Below are 17,907 nucleotides of genomic sequence, written 5' to 3'. Positions count from 1 at the left end.
ACATGGGCTTAGATTCTTCCTGGGTTCATCAAAAGTTCTATAAGGAATATTTCTCATCCAGTTGATTTGATTATCCTAAAACAAGCTTTGTACAGGAAAGGAAAGGTAGATTTGTTACTATTTTCCTTTATTTTTCAGTTATTCTAATAACAAGCTAATGCTCTTAGTAACTTTTTACTAAAAGGCTGAAAATGAATTTTAAGAAGTAATGAGGTATTCCCTTTTATGATGTCATATCTATACAAACCTGTAGAATTTTATGTTCTTAATATATTTTAATATTTAGTGGTCACTTAATACTATCTAAATGTGGTGCTGTGACTCAGATATGGGACTTAAGATTTTTTAGTTTTGAAAAAAATGTATGAATTAAGGTTGTAAAAGTAGTACAAAATAAAATCTAGATTTTCCATGTTATTCTGTCACTGTAGGTATGTCTATATGTGCACATGTATATGGATGTTTGAATCATGTTTTAAATCTCTTGGACAGTTTATGGCAGACCCAATATCTCTTTATCTTTCTTCTTTCTTTTTTCTTGTTCTTGAGACAGGGTCTCACAATATAGCCCAGACTGGTCTTGAACTCAAGATCTTGCTGTCTCAGCCCCAAGTGCTGAGTTGTTTTTTTTTTAATCTCTGAAACTTCAGTCTTCTGAAAACAAAACTACTCTCTTTTGTAACTATGTATAATAATATACCTAGATCAGGAAATTAATGATTGAGTAGCATTAGCAAATCTATAACTCTCATTGCCATACATATTTTCCCCCTACTCAAAATTGTTCTTTAAATCTTATTTATTTATTTATTTATGGTCATGCACTTATTTTGGCACTTGTTCAGGTTGCTTGCTCCCAAGTTTTCATATTCCCAGCCCTGGTTTTTGCTGGTTATTTTGGAGATGGAGTCTCACAGACTTCTTTACTAGGCTGCTTTGAATCTAGATCCTCTAGGTTTCAGCCTCCTGAGTAGCTAGTTACAAGAGTGAGCCATTGATGCTCCTTCCTTCCTTCCTTCCTTCCTTCCTTCCTTCCTTCCTTCCTTCCTTCCTTCCTTCCTTCCTTCCTTCCTTCCTCCCCTCCCTCCCTCCCTTCTTCCCTCCCTCCCTCTCCCTCTCTCTCCCTCTTTTCTATTCTTTCTTTCTTTCTTTCTTTCTTTCTTTCTTTCTTTCTTTCTTTCTTTCTTTCTTTCTTTCTTTCTTTCTTTCTTTCTTTCTTTCTTTCTTTCTTTTTCTTTTCTTTTCTTTCCCATGTTGTGGGTCCTGTGTTAGTTACATTTAGTCACCATGCCTGTTGAATCTCCTTGAGTCCAGAATAGCTCTTCAGCTCTGTGTTTCATGGCATTGACATTATGAAAGGACACAGGCCAGTTGTTTTGTAGAATGTCCTTCAATTTGGGTTTGTCTGACGTTTTCTGCTGTTTAGATTCTGGTTGCTGTGGTATTGTCGGGAATACTGTAAAAATGATGATGCATTCCTTTCAGTGCATAACACAGGGCAAATGATGTGAATTTGGTCCATTACTGGCCATCTTAAGCTGGTTAAAGTGATGCCTGCCAAGCTTCTCCACCATCGAGTTACAGTTCTTATGTGATTAAAAAGTATTCCTCCTCTCCACCTCCTCCTCCTTTCCTCTTTCTCCTCCTCCTCTCCCTCTTCTCTCTTCCTTTCACTTCCTCCTCTGATAGTGGGGCCTTACAAGTAAGATGGGGTTTAAGACTACACTTCTAGGGTGGGAATGTAGCCCAGTGGTAGGGTGTGTGTGTGTGTGTGTGTGTGTGTGTGTGTGTGTGTGTGTGTGTGTGTGTGTGTGTGTGTGTGTGTGTGTGTGTGTGTGTGTGTGTGTGTGTGTGTGTGTGTGTGTGTGTGTGTGTGTGTGTGTGTGTGTGTGTTGTGCATTTTCCCTTTATTTTTGTCAAGGCTGGCACTCTACCACTTGAGCCACAGCTACACATCTGGCTTTTTGGTGTTTAGTTGGACATAAAAGTCTTACAGACTTCTGGGCTGGCCTTGAACTTCAATCCTCAGATCTCCTCTTGAATAGCTAGAATTCAGGCGTGAGCTGTGGATAGGCAACTTTCAATATGCTAAAAGCCATTAAACTGAAGTATATTTTAATGGAAAAAGAACCAACCCATCCAGGATAGGGGGAAAATTAAACTAGAGGATGCTAATGGCTTTACCCCTTCCTGCACAGCTTTTGATGCACAGTAGGAGGCATCAACAGAGGAGTCTTTTTTTATGAGGACTCCATGAGCCACTGTTGTCATTACTTCTGGGACTAGGGTCATCATTTGTAAATACTATGCTGATCAGTAACCTGGAATCTGTGGTGTGTGCACAGAGGCTCTTGGGGTCATGGCTTTGGGTGCTTAGGGAGGCTACCTTCTACTAGCTGCTACCTTCTCCACAGAGGCCAGGCTGGACCCTCCGCAGAGGGATGGTACAGAAGTAGGTGTGTGTCAGTGAGCTGGGTTTTTCTGGTCTCAGAATATGCAGTTCACCCTCATGTCCTAAGTCAGTGTTTAGCAAAACCTGCCACAGCCTGCTGGTTTCTCAATCAACGAGAAAAGCAGTGTTCTGTTTTCATTCCATTAAGGGGCCTTGTCATGTTGGCATGGGGAGGTTCCTGAGAAAGTAGAAGAGGGAAAGGAGACCACTTTGTTTTTAATCATGTGAGGGTGTATATGCTGCCTTTGGGGTCTCAGGGAAACAGGAAAGAAAATCCTAATGCCAGCAGCAGCGTTAAATGTCTTCAGATGCATATGGTTTGCAGGCAGTTGATTCCCATGTTCTCATCATGTGCATTGTTTTTGCTCCATTACTAATCTAAATGGTCTGGAAATAGAGCTTTTTGGGTAGGATGGCATTTGCTGTAAAATTCTGTGGAGATTCTCTTGGCAAGAAAGATGCTGACCGTCCTGTGGTTTTCTGCAACCATGTGCAGTTGTATCATCAAGCCACATAAGATTTTCTAGACTTTTTAAAAAATAGGAAATTGTTTTATACTTCATTGGACAACATTGAATAGTTGGATAGCCAAAAATAAATCTGCTGTAATTCTCCTGAGACTATGCTATCCTGTGGCTAGCTCTCATTGACAGGTCACCTGTGGGTTTAATGTGTGCCCTGATGCCCACTCATGCTATAAGAACTGACAAAAAAAATGAGTGTTGTGCCCCAAAACAGAACTGGAATGCATGCTCTAAAGTTCAACTCTTATTTATGGCTTTAGGATTCCAAAACAGAAAAATTATTTACAAGGTAGAACTCAGCTTGGAAAATTTGTCAGTACTGGCTTGAGAAAGTGTTTGTGACCATGGCCAACCTCAGGCTAAACTAATTGACAGCTTCCCGGGACATTAACAGCCTGGGCCCTTCTGTCTTTGGTGGAAACAAAGCCTTTGGGATGCAGGCAGCTCTGCTTGGAGTAATGGCTGCCTGCCAGCAGTGCACACCTTGTAGCACTCTGATAGACCCTGGCTGCCTGCCCTCCTCACTTCCTTCTGACCACCCTAAGCCCTTGGCATCCTCTCCCTTTGCTCCTCATTTCTTCCATAGCAATAAGGAACATATTTATCTCTACCTCTTAACTCTTTTGTTCAACTAATTGCTACTGATTAATTATTAGTTCTCCCTGCCTCTGTGTGTGTGTGTGTGTGTGTGTGTGTGTGTGTGTGTGTGTGTGTGTGTGTGTGTGTGTGTGTGTGTGTGTGTGTGTGTGTGTATGCATACACACATGGGTTGGGGTCTGTGGTCTTCGCCCTTGGTGGTTTGGTTTTTACCCTTTGTAACTGTTAAATACGTAGCTTGGCAACTGTCCATTTAGATGGAGAAAAACAGTGAAACCAAAGATCACATCAGATGGTGGTTGCAAGTTAAATAATTTACACCTATAATTAGCACCTTTGTCAGGACTAAAAAATATTTACTCATTCCCCTATTGTGTCAAAGGGAGAAGAGGGTATTATTTTAAATTCATTTTCCTCATGGGATGGCATCTCTAGAAGAGGGCCCCATGGATGATTCTTTTTTTTTTTTTTTTTTTTTTTTTTTGGTCGGTTGTAGGCTTTGAACTTTGGGCCTGGACATTGTCTCTGAGCTCCTTTCTCTTAAGGCTAGTGCTCTGTGACTTGAGCCACAAGTGCCACTTCCTGCTTTTTCTGTGATTAATTGGAGATAAGAGTCTCATGGACTTTCCTACCCAGACTGGTTTCAAACCATGATTCTCAGATCTCAGCCTCCTGAGTAGCCAGGATTACATGTATGAGCCACTGGTGACTGGCAGATAATTCTTAGAAAACTAAAGATGCTCCTATAGTAAGATCCCTTTGAGTATGAGTAATCACGTTGGTGGGTTTCAGGGACCTTCTTGGCATTGGTCACCCAGCTTTCATGCTATGTTCCTAAAAGAAAAGCTGTACACTGATCGGTTTCCTTTGGTCAAAGTGTGGGAAGACTACAGCTAAGTCATATGTTGGGCATCTTGTGGCATGAGGAGGTAGCACCCTTGGAGCCCTGGACAAACTGAGCCTTACAATGGTGGTATGCTCCACTTCTTGAATGGGTGTGGGATCAAAGACAAGGTTTGTCCTAGGATCTAATGGCCCTATATGTTTAGGAAGCATCTACCTTATGGATATTCCTTATATGCAAACCATTGTTACACTTAGGTTCCAAGCACAACTATTTCAGTCCCTTGGCACACATGTGACATAGCTTCTAGTTTAGAAGCTTAAGTTTGAAGATGATCTGCCATTTAACAAGCCTATACAGATACAGTACATCTTTGAAGCCTTGAGCTCAGGACTTGAAGAGATGGAAAGGCCTCCTCAGTCCTCTAGCTCCAGGATCCCATGTTAACATGCCCTACGAGTGCTGGGCACAGAGATGAGTTCTGAAGAGGAATTGCTGTGTGGACTTCCTCCCCCTCCCTGCCTTCTCTGTCCAGCATGTCCCAAGGGCTTCTAGCAGGAGTTGGATGGTAAAGACTTTCCCTTGTGGTGTGGCTGAATACAAGCCATGTGTTTATTTCTCCTCAGATATGTTTTCAGTGTTGGTGGGAAGAGATGTTTTGATTTTGAATGTGCTAGAGCTGGTCAGAGGATGGCCTGATATGAGATGCTGCTCTGTGGTGCGTGGTGACCACTCAGTTCACCGGGGCCTATTGCTGAGGGAACCTACTGGGTCACTGGGTTTCTATGTTCTTACTCTGTGAATTATGCATGACCAAGTTGAGAATGGATTGTCTGTTTCCCAAACTGGTTTTGCTCCAAACATTTCTGTGCAAACTTGAAGGTTGTAATAGCTGTGCAAGGATAGGGGGAATTCTGTGTTCTTGTAGCATAATTCAGGAATCAAATAAAGGCAATTGGGTTTAACTGCACTTTTCAGGGATGTGCCATACTGATGTGCCATGAGCACCCTGAGACCAGAGATGTAGTGAAGGCAGAAATGACATGGGGCTTAGCATAAGAAACCCCAAAGCTATGTGGTGTGGTAGTATGGACATGCACAGCTATGTGAATATAGGGCTCCTATTCCATAACCCAGAGGGTCTGGTGGCATTGGTACTTGAGACACAACAGTAATGGTCCCTGGTTTCAAATAGTAGTCATTTTAGCATGTGACAGTTTTTAAGGCTTCTCATATAGATCAGGGTATTAAAAATTGTTATAAATGCTATATTTTGTAGGTATATTTTAATCTGTGCCTCTTTAGATCCTTCGATAAGCTGATAATCAAGGAAGATTTGGAATCTGATGAACCTTTAAAGATGCCTTGGAAGGCATGCAGGCAGTGTTCCTTCCTGGGGCCTTTGCTGTTACGTTTAGAGTGGGTGACACTAGCCTTAGACAGTGGCTCAGAGTAGAGGAGATTGGCTGGCTTGCTGCCACTAGGCAGCTCTGCTGAGGATGAACTCGTGATAAAGCAATGGAATGAACATAAACTTGTAGACTCTGCTTGCATTTCTGATTCAAGCTCTTAATTTCATTTTAAAATAGTCATGAATGATTTCAAAGCAGATTGGTTCGTAGAGGTCACTAACATTTAACTCAAGAAAACCTGGATTTAAAAAAATTCAATGCATGAAACTTTTTTTAAAAAATAACTAAAACTCAAAGGAGGAGGCCACAATGCTTGATAAGAAATGTATTCATTATCTTGCCTATGTAATTGTAACCCCTCTGTACAGTATTTTCACAATAAAAAAAAACAACAACTAAAACCATGAATGCTTATTGTAGATATTTTGGAAAATAACAGATACCTAAAACAACATCACTGCATGTCTGCCATGTAGATGGATTCACTGTTAATATTTTGCTGTAGGTTCTTCCTGAACTTGTATAAATATGATATATTTATATTTATGCATACTTGTATATATACATTTATGTTTCTAACATACACATATATTGTGTAATATATGCATGCATTTAAATATATACTCATGAATTCTGAAGATATATCATATTTAGATATTTACACTCTACAAGAGTATTTAAAACCAAAAAGAACAGTCTCCTCTATTCCATGGTACTCTAGTTAGTTCTAAGCGTAGAGCTTTCCCTTTGTTAATTGTTTAATATAAGTATTTCAATACATGTAGTATGTTTGTGAACACAACTGGCCTTTTTTTTTGTGCCTCACTCAAAATTAGATCACTTTATGCCTTACATCTTTGCTTTGTTCTTTTTTATTTTGCGCCAGTTCTGGGACTTGAACTCAGGGTCTGAGTGCTGTCCCTGTGTTCTTTTGCACAAGGCTAGCTTTCTATCACTTTAGCCACAGCTCCACATTCTTTTTGTTTTTGTTTGTTTTTTGTAGATAAAATGCCACGTACTTTCCTGCCTTGGCTGGCTTTGAACTGCAGTTCTCAGATCTGGTCCTCCTGAATAGCTAGGATTACAATTGTGAGCCACCAGTGCCTGGCTGTTTTTTGTTTTTGTTTTTGGTCTCAGTAAGACAAAATTCACTTCTGTGTAGAAGGGTGCTCCACTGGCAACCAAGCAAGCACCTCAGTTCTTCTAAGCAACACCTAGCCATCCTTCCCCATCAGTACATATATTTTGCCTATTACTTGGCCTTTGGTTCCTTACTGTATGTAGATGTGTAGTAGTATGTTTAACCATGGCTCTCCTGCTAGGTGCTAACAGTTATGACAAGGATTGTGCAGGGGCTGTCAGTAATCTCACCATCAGTATGGGGGTGCCTATATACAGGATAGCACTGTAATTGTTAAGAGTCTGGTAAGTTGTCTAGGCACTGGTGGGTCAGGTCTGTAATTCTAGCTACTCAGAAGGCTGAGGTCTGAGGATCATAGTTTGGCACCAGCCCAAGGAGGAAAGTCTCAGAGAGAGATGGTTAATTCCAATTAACCATCAAAAAAAAAAAAAATCAGAAGTGGAACTGGGGCTCAAGTAATAGAGTACTAGCCTTGAGCAAAACAGCTCACAGATAGCTCTCAGGCCCTGAGTTCAAAACTCAGGACTGGTACACCAAATAAATGAATAAGTAACTAAATAAAGCCTGTTAGGTGAAAATGATTTTGCTTTTTCTTAGTGGAAGTCCAGTGGATATGTTTATGTGTTTATTTGTCATGCATCCCCATTCCCCATGCCCAGTCTGGAGTTTTGCTGGCTGTTGGGGCTGGGGCAAGAACATAGTGAGATTGCTTGTGGTCCCTAAAGACTGCTGCCACAGTATCGGGCACTTCACCTGCTCACATTTCATTGCCCAAACCCAGAGGCATATCAGGTTTGGGGAGGGGGTCTTGAGACTCATAAGATTTTGGAGGCCTACTTTAGGAATAAAATATATATAATTAAGAATAAAGGGCTGGTAAAGATTGACCTCCCTTATGACCCAGTCATACCACTTCTAGGCATCTACCCTGAATAACAGGAATATACAAGGACACGTGCACCTCCATGTTTATTGCAGCACTGTTCACAATAGCTAGGATATGGAAACAACCCAGATGCCCCACCACACATGAATGGATCCAAAAATTGTGGTATCTATACACAATGGAATATTATGCAGCCATTAGAAATGACAAAATAATGGCATTTGCAGGGAAATGGATGGAGCTAGAAGGAATCACGTTGAGCGAGGTAAGTCAAGAGCAAAGAGACAAACGGTATATGGTCTCCCTGATAAGTGGATGCTAAATCCAAAATGTTAGGTGATATGACAAAATTAACAGGACTTAAGAAACAAAGAACTTCCACTCATCTGGTCGAACCACTACTAAATATCCCCATGCTGCTGATCACATGTATGGTGTATATGTGTACACTGTTATATGTTATAGACCGTGATAGACAATTTGCTCCAGGAAAGTTAGAGTGAACTTGTGACTTTAAATGAGGATCATTATTCCACAATACTGTGAAATTTGGGAAATTATGTAATCACTTAATCACAATTAAAAAAAAAAAAACACCTCAGGGAAGGTAGGGAGGGAAGGGATAGTAGGAGGAAAACAATGGAGGGGGTAACAATGCCCAATAGGAAGTGTACTCATTACCTTGCTCATGTAACTGTAACCCTCTGTATAGTATCTTTACAATAAAAAATTAAAAAAAAAAAAAAAAAGAATAAAGGGCTGGGAATGTGGCTTAGCGGTAGAGTGCTTGCCTAGTAATGCATGAAGCCCTGGGTTAGATTCCTCGGTATCACATAAGCAGAGAAAACCGGAAGTGGTGCTGTAGCTCAAGTGGTAGAGCACTAGTCTTGAGCACAGAGAGGCTCTAGGACAGTGCCCAGGACTTGAGTTCAAGCCCCAGGACCAGCAAAAAAAAAAACAAAAAACAAAAAAAGCCCAGAACCTGTTCCATAGTGAACGATTATTTAAAATGAGAAGCACCTAAATTATGGGCTTAAAACTTATTTTCTTTCTGTTTTTTGTTTTGGGCTCCACTAAAAACTTGTTGTTTTTGAACTTCATTGTGATCAATAATTCTGAAAAAGTATACAAAATCAATCTAAAATTTAAGTTTATTACATAAGATTTTTAGATTGCTACTACATTATGTCAAGCAGCTTTGCTATATAATATCCATTTGCTCTTCTAAGAGCTAGGGTATAGATCAGTGGCAAGGCACTTGGCCTAGCATGAACAAAGTCCTGAGCTTGACTAACTCTGTGTGCGTGCGTGCGTGCGTGCGTGCGTGTGTGTGTGTGTGTGGTGGAGAGGGGCTCTTCTACTAGGTACAGGTTTATTGGTAAGTCTGTGTAGGAGTCTGTCACTGGAATGCTTTTTCAGGCTGTTCCAGTAAGTTGGAAGCAGGTTTTGGTGCCTTTTTATCTGGGATTATCAATCTTTGTTCAAAATCTGACAAGAATACCAAAGTGTGATCTAAAACGTTGAAACACAAAACTGCAGCCTCCTATATAGGACTTGCTATTTGTAGTACTGCTATTGTGTTGTGCCTTACAAACCCTAGAGTGAGTTCTTTTCACATGATTCCCACCAAGAAGGAGGAAGTGTAGAGTGATTCATAATTCCACATGCTGCATTAGACACAGTGTCCATTGGGTGTTGATGACAGCGTGATCTCTGCTGCCACTTTGTGCACCTGCCAGGCTGAAGAATGTCCCAGTCAAGTTCTGGCTTCACATACTTCACTCCCTATTTCTCCTTCACTACCTATACACTTCTAGTTGAATTTGGGGCCCTATCCCTCTATCATAATGTCAGGTCAGTCATTGCAGTGTGTGTTGGAACATTTCCCACACTGAGAAAGCTACAGGAACTTGACCATATATGGAAGTGACAACTGACCCCAAATTTAAGGTGCCCCTCCCTCAATTTCCAATTAGCCGACGCCCCATTTTGTCTTTGCTGTTCTATCATCACCTGGCACAGGGATCTGTGACAAAGTTGGAGTGGGAAGAGGTGGTGGTCTTAACTGATTGCAGTTATAACAGCTTGCTTTTGAAGTTTTACAAAAAACATGACAATATGATCATCTTGCTAGATAGAGGCCCTTCTAGGTAGGGTCTTGCAAGGAGCAGATGCAAGACAGGGCTCTGAAGCATTAGCTTCATCCTCTAGAATAAATCCACCTCTGGATAGTCTCACAATAAGTTTCCAGCCCCATCCTGTGCCTGTTCAGAAGAGAACTGGGAATCTAGGTGAATGGTACTGTTCTCCAGAAAGCTCTTAACAGTTTATACTCGGGTCAGTGGTAACATGGGGATTTATGAACATTTAATCAGTGTTATAATAGCCAGCCAGTCCTCTTTTTTCCCTCCCTTCCTCCTTTTTGATGTTGCCAATCATAATTAGCCACAGTTCTGGAATTTCCACAGTTTGTGGAAATCTGACAACCTCATAATATCAATTTACTTGTCAACTATGAAAAATGCCTATTCTGGGTCAGCTGGTAGGTATTACATGGAAAGGGCTCTCCAAGGGTACTCATGCCCTCCTGATTAGCACCCCCATAGCTTTTCCTTACTTACATCTTCTCAGACATCTCTGCAATCTTTAACATGTGGCCCTTGCCCTCAGCAAAGGTGCTGTAAGTTCAGTTACTTTTAACTCCTTGGTTGCCTCAAAGTTGTCAGTTGTTCAGTATAACTTTTTTGTTGTTCTTATTTTTTATTTTCTTGTAGGTAAGTGTGCTACAGCAGTGATAATTAGATTTCACTTTAGTAGGAATCTTGTGTCTGTCCCTTGATACCTGTTGATATCATCTCTTTCCTTATGTAAAATAGAGTTATATTGGGGGATTGTATAGTAAAGAATGAGAAATGCCTTGTACTTTTTTGTGTGTGCCGGTTCTGGGGCTTGATCACAGGACCTGGGTGCACTCCCTAATTTTTTCTGCTCAAGGCTAGTGCTTAACTTCTTGAGCCACATACAGCTCCACTTCTAACTGTGTAGTGCTTGATTTGTCCCCAGGTAATGACTAGTAGGTACTTATTACTATATGAACAAAGCTCCCTAACATCTTATCTATTGCTGCATAATTACTCCCAGTGGCTTGAAAAAATAATCTATATTATTATTATTAATACTATTATTATTATCATCTTTTGTGCCAGTCTGAGGGCTTAAACTCAGGGCTTGGGCACTGTCCCTGAGCCTTTTTGCCCAAAACTAGCACTCTACCACTTGAGCCCCAGCTATACTTTTAGCTTTCTTGTGGTCAGTTGGAGATAAGAGTCTTACAGACTTTCCTTCTGGGGCTGGCTTTGAGCTGAGATCTTCAGGTCTCAGCCTCCTGAGTAGCTAGGATTATAGGTGTGAGACATCAGGGCCTGGCTATATTATTATTATTATTATTATTATTATTATTATTATTATTATTATTATTGTATACCAGCACTAGGGATTGAACTCATGCCCTTGTGTATTCACTTGGATTTTTTGCTCAAGTCTGATAGTCTACCACTTGAATCACAGCTCTACTTCCAGCTTTTTGCTAATTAATTGGAAATAGAGCCTCACATATACTTCTTCCAGGGCTGGCTTCAAAGAATGATCCTCAGACCTCATCTTCCTGAATAGCAAGATTTACAGGTTTGGGCCACTAGCTAGCTCCAAGCTAAAATCCTTTATTATTATTTTGCTTTTAGGGTTTTGAAATTCTAGGGTGGCTTTGCTCTAGCCCTCTCATGTGGTCACGGTAAGGGTGTCAGCTGGGGCAGTGTCAACTGAAGGCAGGTTGACCTGCTCCTGAGAAGGCTCACTCACTTGGCTGTTGGTAGGAGGCTTTACTTCTTTGGCACTTGGTCTTTGCACAGGCCTATTGAATGTCTTTGAGACTGAAAAATGCCTTTTCCCCAAAGTAAGTGATCCCACAGAGGCAAAGAGCAAAGCAGAAATCACATAGACTTTCCCGACCTAGCAAGTTAAATCAGGTAATAGGTGAGCCATATCTATTGTGTCACAGGATGCAAATACTAGGGAGGCCTACATGGGTATGGCCATTCTAGAAGCTGACACACCCACTTGGTAGCTGAAAATGTGATTGATTAAGAAGGGTCTTCCTGTATAGCTCAGGCTGGCCTTGAACTCTCCATCCTTCTACTTCATCCTTAACCATGATCTAAACTGAGAATCTGAGATCCTTCCCCATGCAAACCAGATCCCCTGCAGGCTTCCTTATCTCAAGATGGCAATGCCATTCTTCCCATTGCTTGGCAGGGAAGACCGAGACTTGCACTTACCTCTCTTCCCCTCACATTTAGTTATATGGCAGCAAGAGCTATGGGCCCTTCAACATAGGCCAAGAGTTTAACCCTGTCATCATCTGTATTGCACCCACCTAGTCCATGCTCCATTCACCCCTGCAACAGACCAGTCTCCTGTGGTCCTTCTCTCTGCAATAGCTGGTGGCTATTTATTTACTTATTTAATATATAATTGTACAATGTGGTTACAAGACTCAAATCTCTTTGTACCTCTCTCTAAGTGCTTCCTTAATGCTTCCTTTGATTCCAGACCTGTCTGGCCTTGAGCATATGTATTTAGCCTCCCTTCCTGAAAGCCTCCTTCCTGAAAGCCCCTGCTCAGGCCCTAGCTGATTGATCTCCTGCCTTTCACCTGCCCTTCCTCCTGAGAGCCTCCTCTGCTTCCCACAGCACTATTCCAGCCTGTTCTAGGGCTTCTGCATCCTGCCTGCTTCCGCTTCATTCGCCTGCCCTGCCTTTAGTCTTTCTCCCTAGTTCCCTATTCTAGCCTTTATTTAATTAAAACAAACAAAAATCTATGAGCTAGCAAACAGGGTTTTAAAAATCTTGTTAAGGGCTGTAAGTGGCCTTTCATATTAGCATATTCTTGAAGCTGTTTTCATTTTAACTTTTAAAAATGTAGGTGTTACCTTTCCTCACAAATATGGTTGAAGTTAACATACCAGAAACATTTGTAACTCATCAGTATAGTGTGTTATTTCTTGCCCAAGATTAGTAGATCCGATTACAGGGATGAAAAAAGAAAAAGTAGTTTAGGAGTTTCCCTTATATGAACTGTTTCTTTTGTGAATAGATTGCAAGTTAGGCATGTAATTTAGAGAGTGAATTAAGGTCTAAGGTCCTATGGAGAATTATAAGGAGAGTCATTAGGAAAAGTACAAAGTATGTATTCAGAGACTATGTCTTTTATTTTCTAATGGACAGATAAAAGCTGTATATGTTTACTGGGTGCTACATGATGTTTTAAAATATGTATATATTGTGGAATGGCTCCAGCTTGCACATTACCTCACTTATTTTTTGTTTTAGTAAAAAGAATTAAGCTCTGCTTCTTACCCATTTTAAAAATCTGATACACTGTTATAAAAATTATAGCCATCATACTGCACAATAGAGCTCTTGAACTAATTCTTCTTGCCTAATTGAAACTTTGCATCCTTTGACCAACCTGAATTGTATATTATATGTTGACTTAAGAATGGAAAGGTGAGCATACCAGGGATGGTTAGGAAAGATGTGTTGCCTACAACTATGGACAGTGGGAAAGCAGACCCACCCCTCCGTTGGCAGACAACTTGACAGATTTGTCAAGAATGGTAGATGTGGGGGCTGTAGTAGCCCACTTGAGCCCAGTTTGCCAACTCTATGCATGATATTGTACATTATGTCTTAGGAGTCAAGGGAACTGGCCTGACCCTGCTCTCACATGCCCAGGAGGCAGAGAGATGGACTGTGAAAGCAGAGGGAGGACAGGGCCTTGGGGGAGGGTGGAATAGAAAGACTGCCCCTTGAGGTGGCCCATTGAGAGGAACACTGAAAGTGTTAGTGGGATTTCAGGAGGGAGGTGGAGGAAGGAAGGAGGGGAGGGCCCCAGGGCAGCCTGTGCCTTGGCTGCTTCTCCACATTAGTCATCTGGAGCCTTGGTCAGAAAGCAGATTCCAGATCTGCTGGGCAAGCTGGAGGCAGAGCTGCTTCTGCATTTCACACCCCACATCCCGTGTGTGGGGCTCCCTGCCTCTGCCTCCTTAACCTGTGGGGTTAGGGCCACTCCCTGAGTGGCTCCTGGAAGGGAGCCAAGCAGAGGCCAGGAAACCAAGGAACCAATGGCCCCAAACCACTTGACCTTCCCTTGGTCCTAGGTCTATTACCACAGCCTTGGGCTGTCTCCTTCCTCTACAGGTTTCCTTGGTAACTTCTGTTGGTGTCTCTCTGAACTCTGCTTAGAATGTTACTTTTGTCTTTCAGAAAGGAATTGATTCTATCATTGGTTGATTTTTAATTTTTTAAAATAAATTGCCAGTCTGTCTTCCTGTGATGAAATCCAGTGATACACTTTGAAAAGCATATGGGGGAAGAAGGGGTTGTGTCAGTCATTCTTTTCAAGCCATTGTGATCCCATTTAGCTGGGGTCAGCCTAGCATGAACCTCCCAGCTAGCATTAGATAGCACAGGATTCCCCCCTTTTGGCGTGTGGCAGAACTGGGCTAGAGATGATTAACGGGGATAGGCAGCTTAGGAAGTATGGTGGCAAAAGAAAAACCTGAACATCACAGAAGTGTTTTTCTTCTTCTCCCTAAGGGCCAGCTGTTCCCTCCCAGGGCTACCCCATACTAGGCTGATTTCAGTATAGTGGTGGGGCCTTCCATGTTTACATTAGGAATTTGATCCTTTTGGCTGTGTGGGCTGTGTGTGTGTGTGTGTGTGTGTGTGTGTGTGTGTGTGTGTGTGTGTGTGTGTGTGTGTGTGTGTGTGTGTGTGTGTGTGTGTGTGTGTGTGTGTGTGTGTGTGTGTGTGCATACACGCATGTGTGCTGGGTACTAGCACTTAACTCAGGGCTTTGTATTCTCATTTGACTTTCTTACCCAGGGCTAGCATTCTTTCACTTGAGACACACCTCCAATCCAGCATTTTTGTTGGTTAATTGGAGATGGAATCTCACAGATATTCTGCCTGGGCTGGCTTTGAACTGCTATCCTTCAGTTCTCAGCCTTCTGAGTAGCTAGGTTTACAGATGAGCCACTGGCGCCTAGCTAAGGAATTTGATCCTTTTATTTAGGCCTCTCTCTGAAAGACCCCAGACTTCTGGGATACTTTCCTCAACGGGAGGGCGCCCCAGAAGCCAAGACTCCAAACCAGTAGATGCAACAAGCAAGAGGAGTTTATTCAGCGTTTGCGCAAACGGTCTCTCTGCCTCGGCACAGGAGAGAGCCTCGAGCAGCGGTTACAGGCATTTTTAAAGGCAGAAACCCCAAGATTGACACAGAACACAAGGCGTCTGGGGATTGGCCCGATTAGAGGTCACTATACACTCTAGCAATCATTTTTTACTACACGGGGAAGTTTATAACACTCTTTGTAATAAAACAATTGGCGCGGATGATCAAACTGAGGTAGTCACTCTGGGAGATAAGGGTTAGGGAGTTTACAGAGTTACAGGCTTGTGATTGATTAACATTTGGCCTAGTTTGCTGGACTTGCCAGGTGGTCCTTATCTTGGGTCCCTATCTTGGGTCCCATTTAGCCACTTAGGGAATCTTCAAACAGGAACCAGAAAAACATACCTGTTTGTTCTTTATCTATGACCACAAACCTTGTCCCAGGGGCTGGCATCTGGGCTCCGAGACTTTTTACTCAATTCCTTATTTCCAGAAGGGAGGGGGGTTAGTGCTAGGGCGAGCAAGTTTATAAAAGCAAAATCAGCAGTTAGCAATTGTAAAATATAACTCTAATTTTTAATCTTTCACTCTCTACCTTTCCTACCTAAGAATTGAAACAGGTCATATTTCTTACAGTTACATTGTAATCCCTAGAGAACTCTTTGGCTGTTGTTGTTTTGCTTTAACACGATAGGCATGTATGTCCACAAATATGTACTAAATATACACATGCATGTACGTTTCCAATTTTCTTCCTAGATTTTGTCCCTAATTGCGTTCATCTGCATTGAGACCATCATGGAATGCTCCCCGTGCGAAGGCCTCTACTTTTTCGAGTTTGTAAGCTGCAGTGCATTTGTGGTGACTGGAGTCTTGCTGGTTCTGTTCAGTCTCAACCTCCACATGAGGATCCCCCAGATCAACTGGAACCTGACAGTGAGTATAGGCCACATGACTACCTGAGGATTGGGGCTGCTTAGAGACTTGGAACCTCTCTAGATCAAATGTTTGGTTCTAGTTTATTTTAACATTTAAATATCTCATCATAGTTGATCTGTGAAATTTTAAAATTTCTTTACCTATTTGTCTAAAACTACAATATGAATTAAATCTTATCTCATCTTAGGAACACCATAGCAAAATTGTCTAGGCTCTTTTTTTTTTTTTTTGGGTCCGGTCGTGGGGCCTGAACTCTGGGCCTGGGCACTGTCCCTCAGCTCTTCAGCTCAAGGCTAGCACTCTACCACTCGAGCCACAGTGCCACTTCCAGCTTTTTTCTTTTTATTTATGTGGTGCTGAGGAATCGAACTCAGGGCCTCAGGCATGCAAGGCAAGCGCTCTACCACTGAGCCACCTTCCCAGCCCTGTCTAGGCTCTTTTAAAGATGTCATTTTTACTTGATGATCATCTGAGAAGATTCATTGTGTTGGTATTCTCAAAATATGGGAAAGTGGCATTAATACATTTGCATATTTTTTAGACTAGACACAAAAGCTAGTTACAAAAATATTGATTTTGGAGGGATTGAAAGTATGAATATAAATGTTCATGACTTGTGAAGTTTAGAAGTAATTATTAATCTGGAGCATCTGGGAAAGGCTTGAGTGCTTTGCTCAAAACATCTTTGATAGAAACGTATGCTTGGGTCTGGGAAGGTGGTCAGTGGTAGAGTGCTTGCCTTGCATGCATGAGGCCCTGCGTTTGATTCCTCAGCACCACATAAGCAGAAAAAAGCCAGAAGTGGCACTGTGACTTAAGTGGTAGAACCTTAGCCTTGAGCTGAAGAGCTAAGGGACAGCACCCAGGCCAAGAGTTCAGGCCCCACAACTGCAAAAAAAAAAAAAAAAGAAAAAAAGAAAAAAAAGAAAAGAAAGGTATGCTTTCTGCTGGGACAGCTGGCTCCCACCTTTAATCCTAGCAACTCAGAAGGATGAGCTCTGAGGATCGCAGTTCAAAGCCAGCCTAGACAGAAAAGTCCACGAGACTCCTAGCTCCAATTAACTATCAGAAAACTGGAAGTAGCAATGTGACTAAAAGTGATAGAGCTCAGGGACAGTACCCAGGCCTGAGTTCAAGCACCATGACTAACCAAAAAAAAAAAAAAAAAGGCATGCTTCTTTTTCTCTGTGGTTTGAGTTCTTAGCCCGGTTTGGACATGTGGTCAGTTGCCATGGGAAGCTCAGAGTCAGTCAGTCTCAGGCCCCTTTCCTGCAGAGTTACATTCACTCTTCAACTCCTCAGCCCAGTACCTTCCTCAGCTAGTGTTTATTGAGAGGGCCTTAGTAACTTCAGGCAACTGGGATACCAGTGAATAAGATGACCTCGGCCTTGCTCCCAGAGTGTTTATTATTTTCCTGAGTACTTGGGATTGAACCTAGGGCCTCATACTTGCTAGACAAGAGCGCTATTATTTGAGTTCTGCCCTTAGATTGTTTGAGCTATACTTGAGATTTATTTATATTCATCTTATTTTAATTTTTGCCAGTACTGGAGTTTGAACTCAGGACCTTATGCTTGTAAGGCAAGCAGGCAGGTACTATACTGCTCTTACCAGTGCTTCCAGCTCTCAGAGATTCTAATGTTAACAAATCCCCATTTGAGGGATTTATTCTGTGGTGTTTTTCTCTGTATACTAGGAGCTCACACACTTATATGTTCTACCCTTTTTATCTCCATTAGTGTCCAGGCTACGTGCTCATCCCATTCCTCCCTTCTTCCAGCATTTGCTCACCTGGCCCATCTGCTTGTGGATGTCTGACCCACTACCCCAAACCTGTCAGTGGCTTCTATCTTCTTAGTTGCCACCAGAGCCAAGGC

General features: G+C 42.0%; 1 protein-coding gene across 1 annotated transcript in view; it reads left to right on the top strand.

Moving 5' to 3' along the window:
- The window catches only part of LOC138806962 (CKLF-like MARVEL transmembrane domain-containing protein 4), a 56,459-nt gene that overhangs the window by 24,840 nt on the left and 13,712 nt on the right, over positions 1-17,907 (top strand). The window contains exon 2 of the mRNA XM_069992466.1: positions 15,850-16,026. Coding sequence (XP_069848567.1) covers positions 15,850-16,026 — 177 coding nt within the window. The remainder of the gene's footprint in view (positions 1-15,849; positions 16,027-17,907) is intronic.

Source organism: Dipodomys merriami, unplaced genomic scaffold (genome assembly GCF_024711535.1).
Source record: "Dipodomys merriami isolate MVZ:Mamm:240054 unplaced genomic scaffold, mDipMer1.0.p SCAF_41, whole genome shotgun sequence".
NCBI classification, from domain to species: domain Eukaryota; kingdom Metazoa; phylum Chordata; class Mammalia; order Rodentia; family Heteromyidae; genus Dipodomys; species Dipodomys merriami.
Note: the sequence above shows the minus strand (reverse complement) of the source record. Positions and strands in the feature narration are given on the sequence as shown.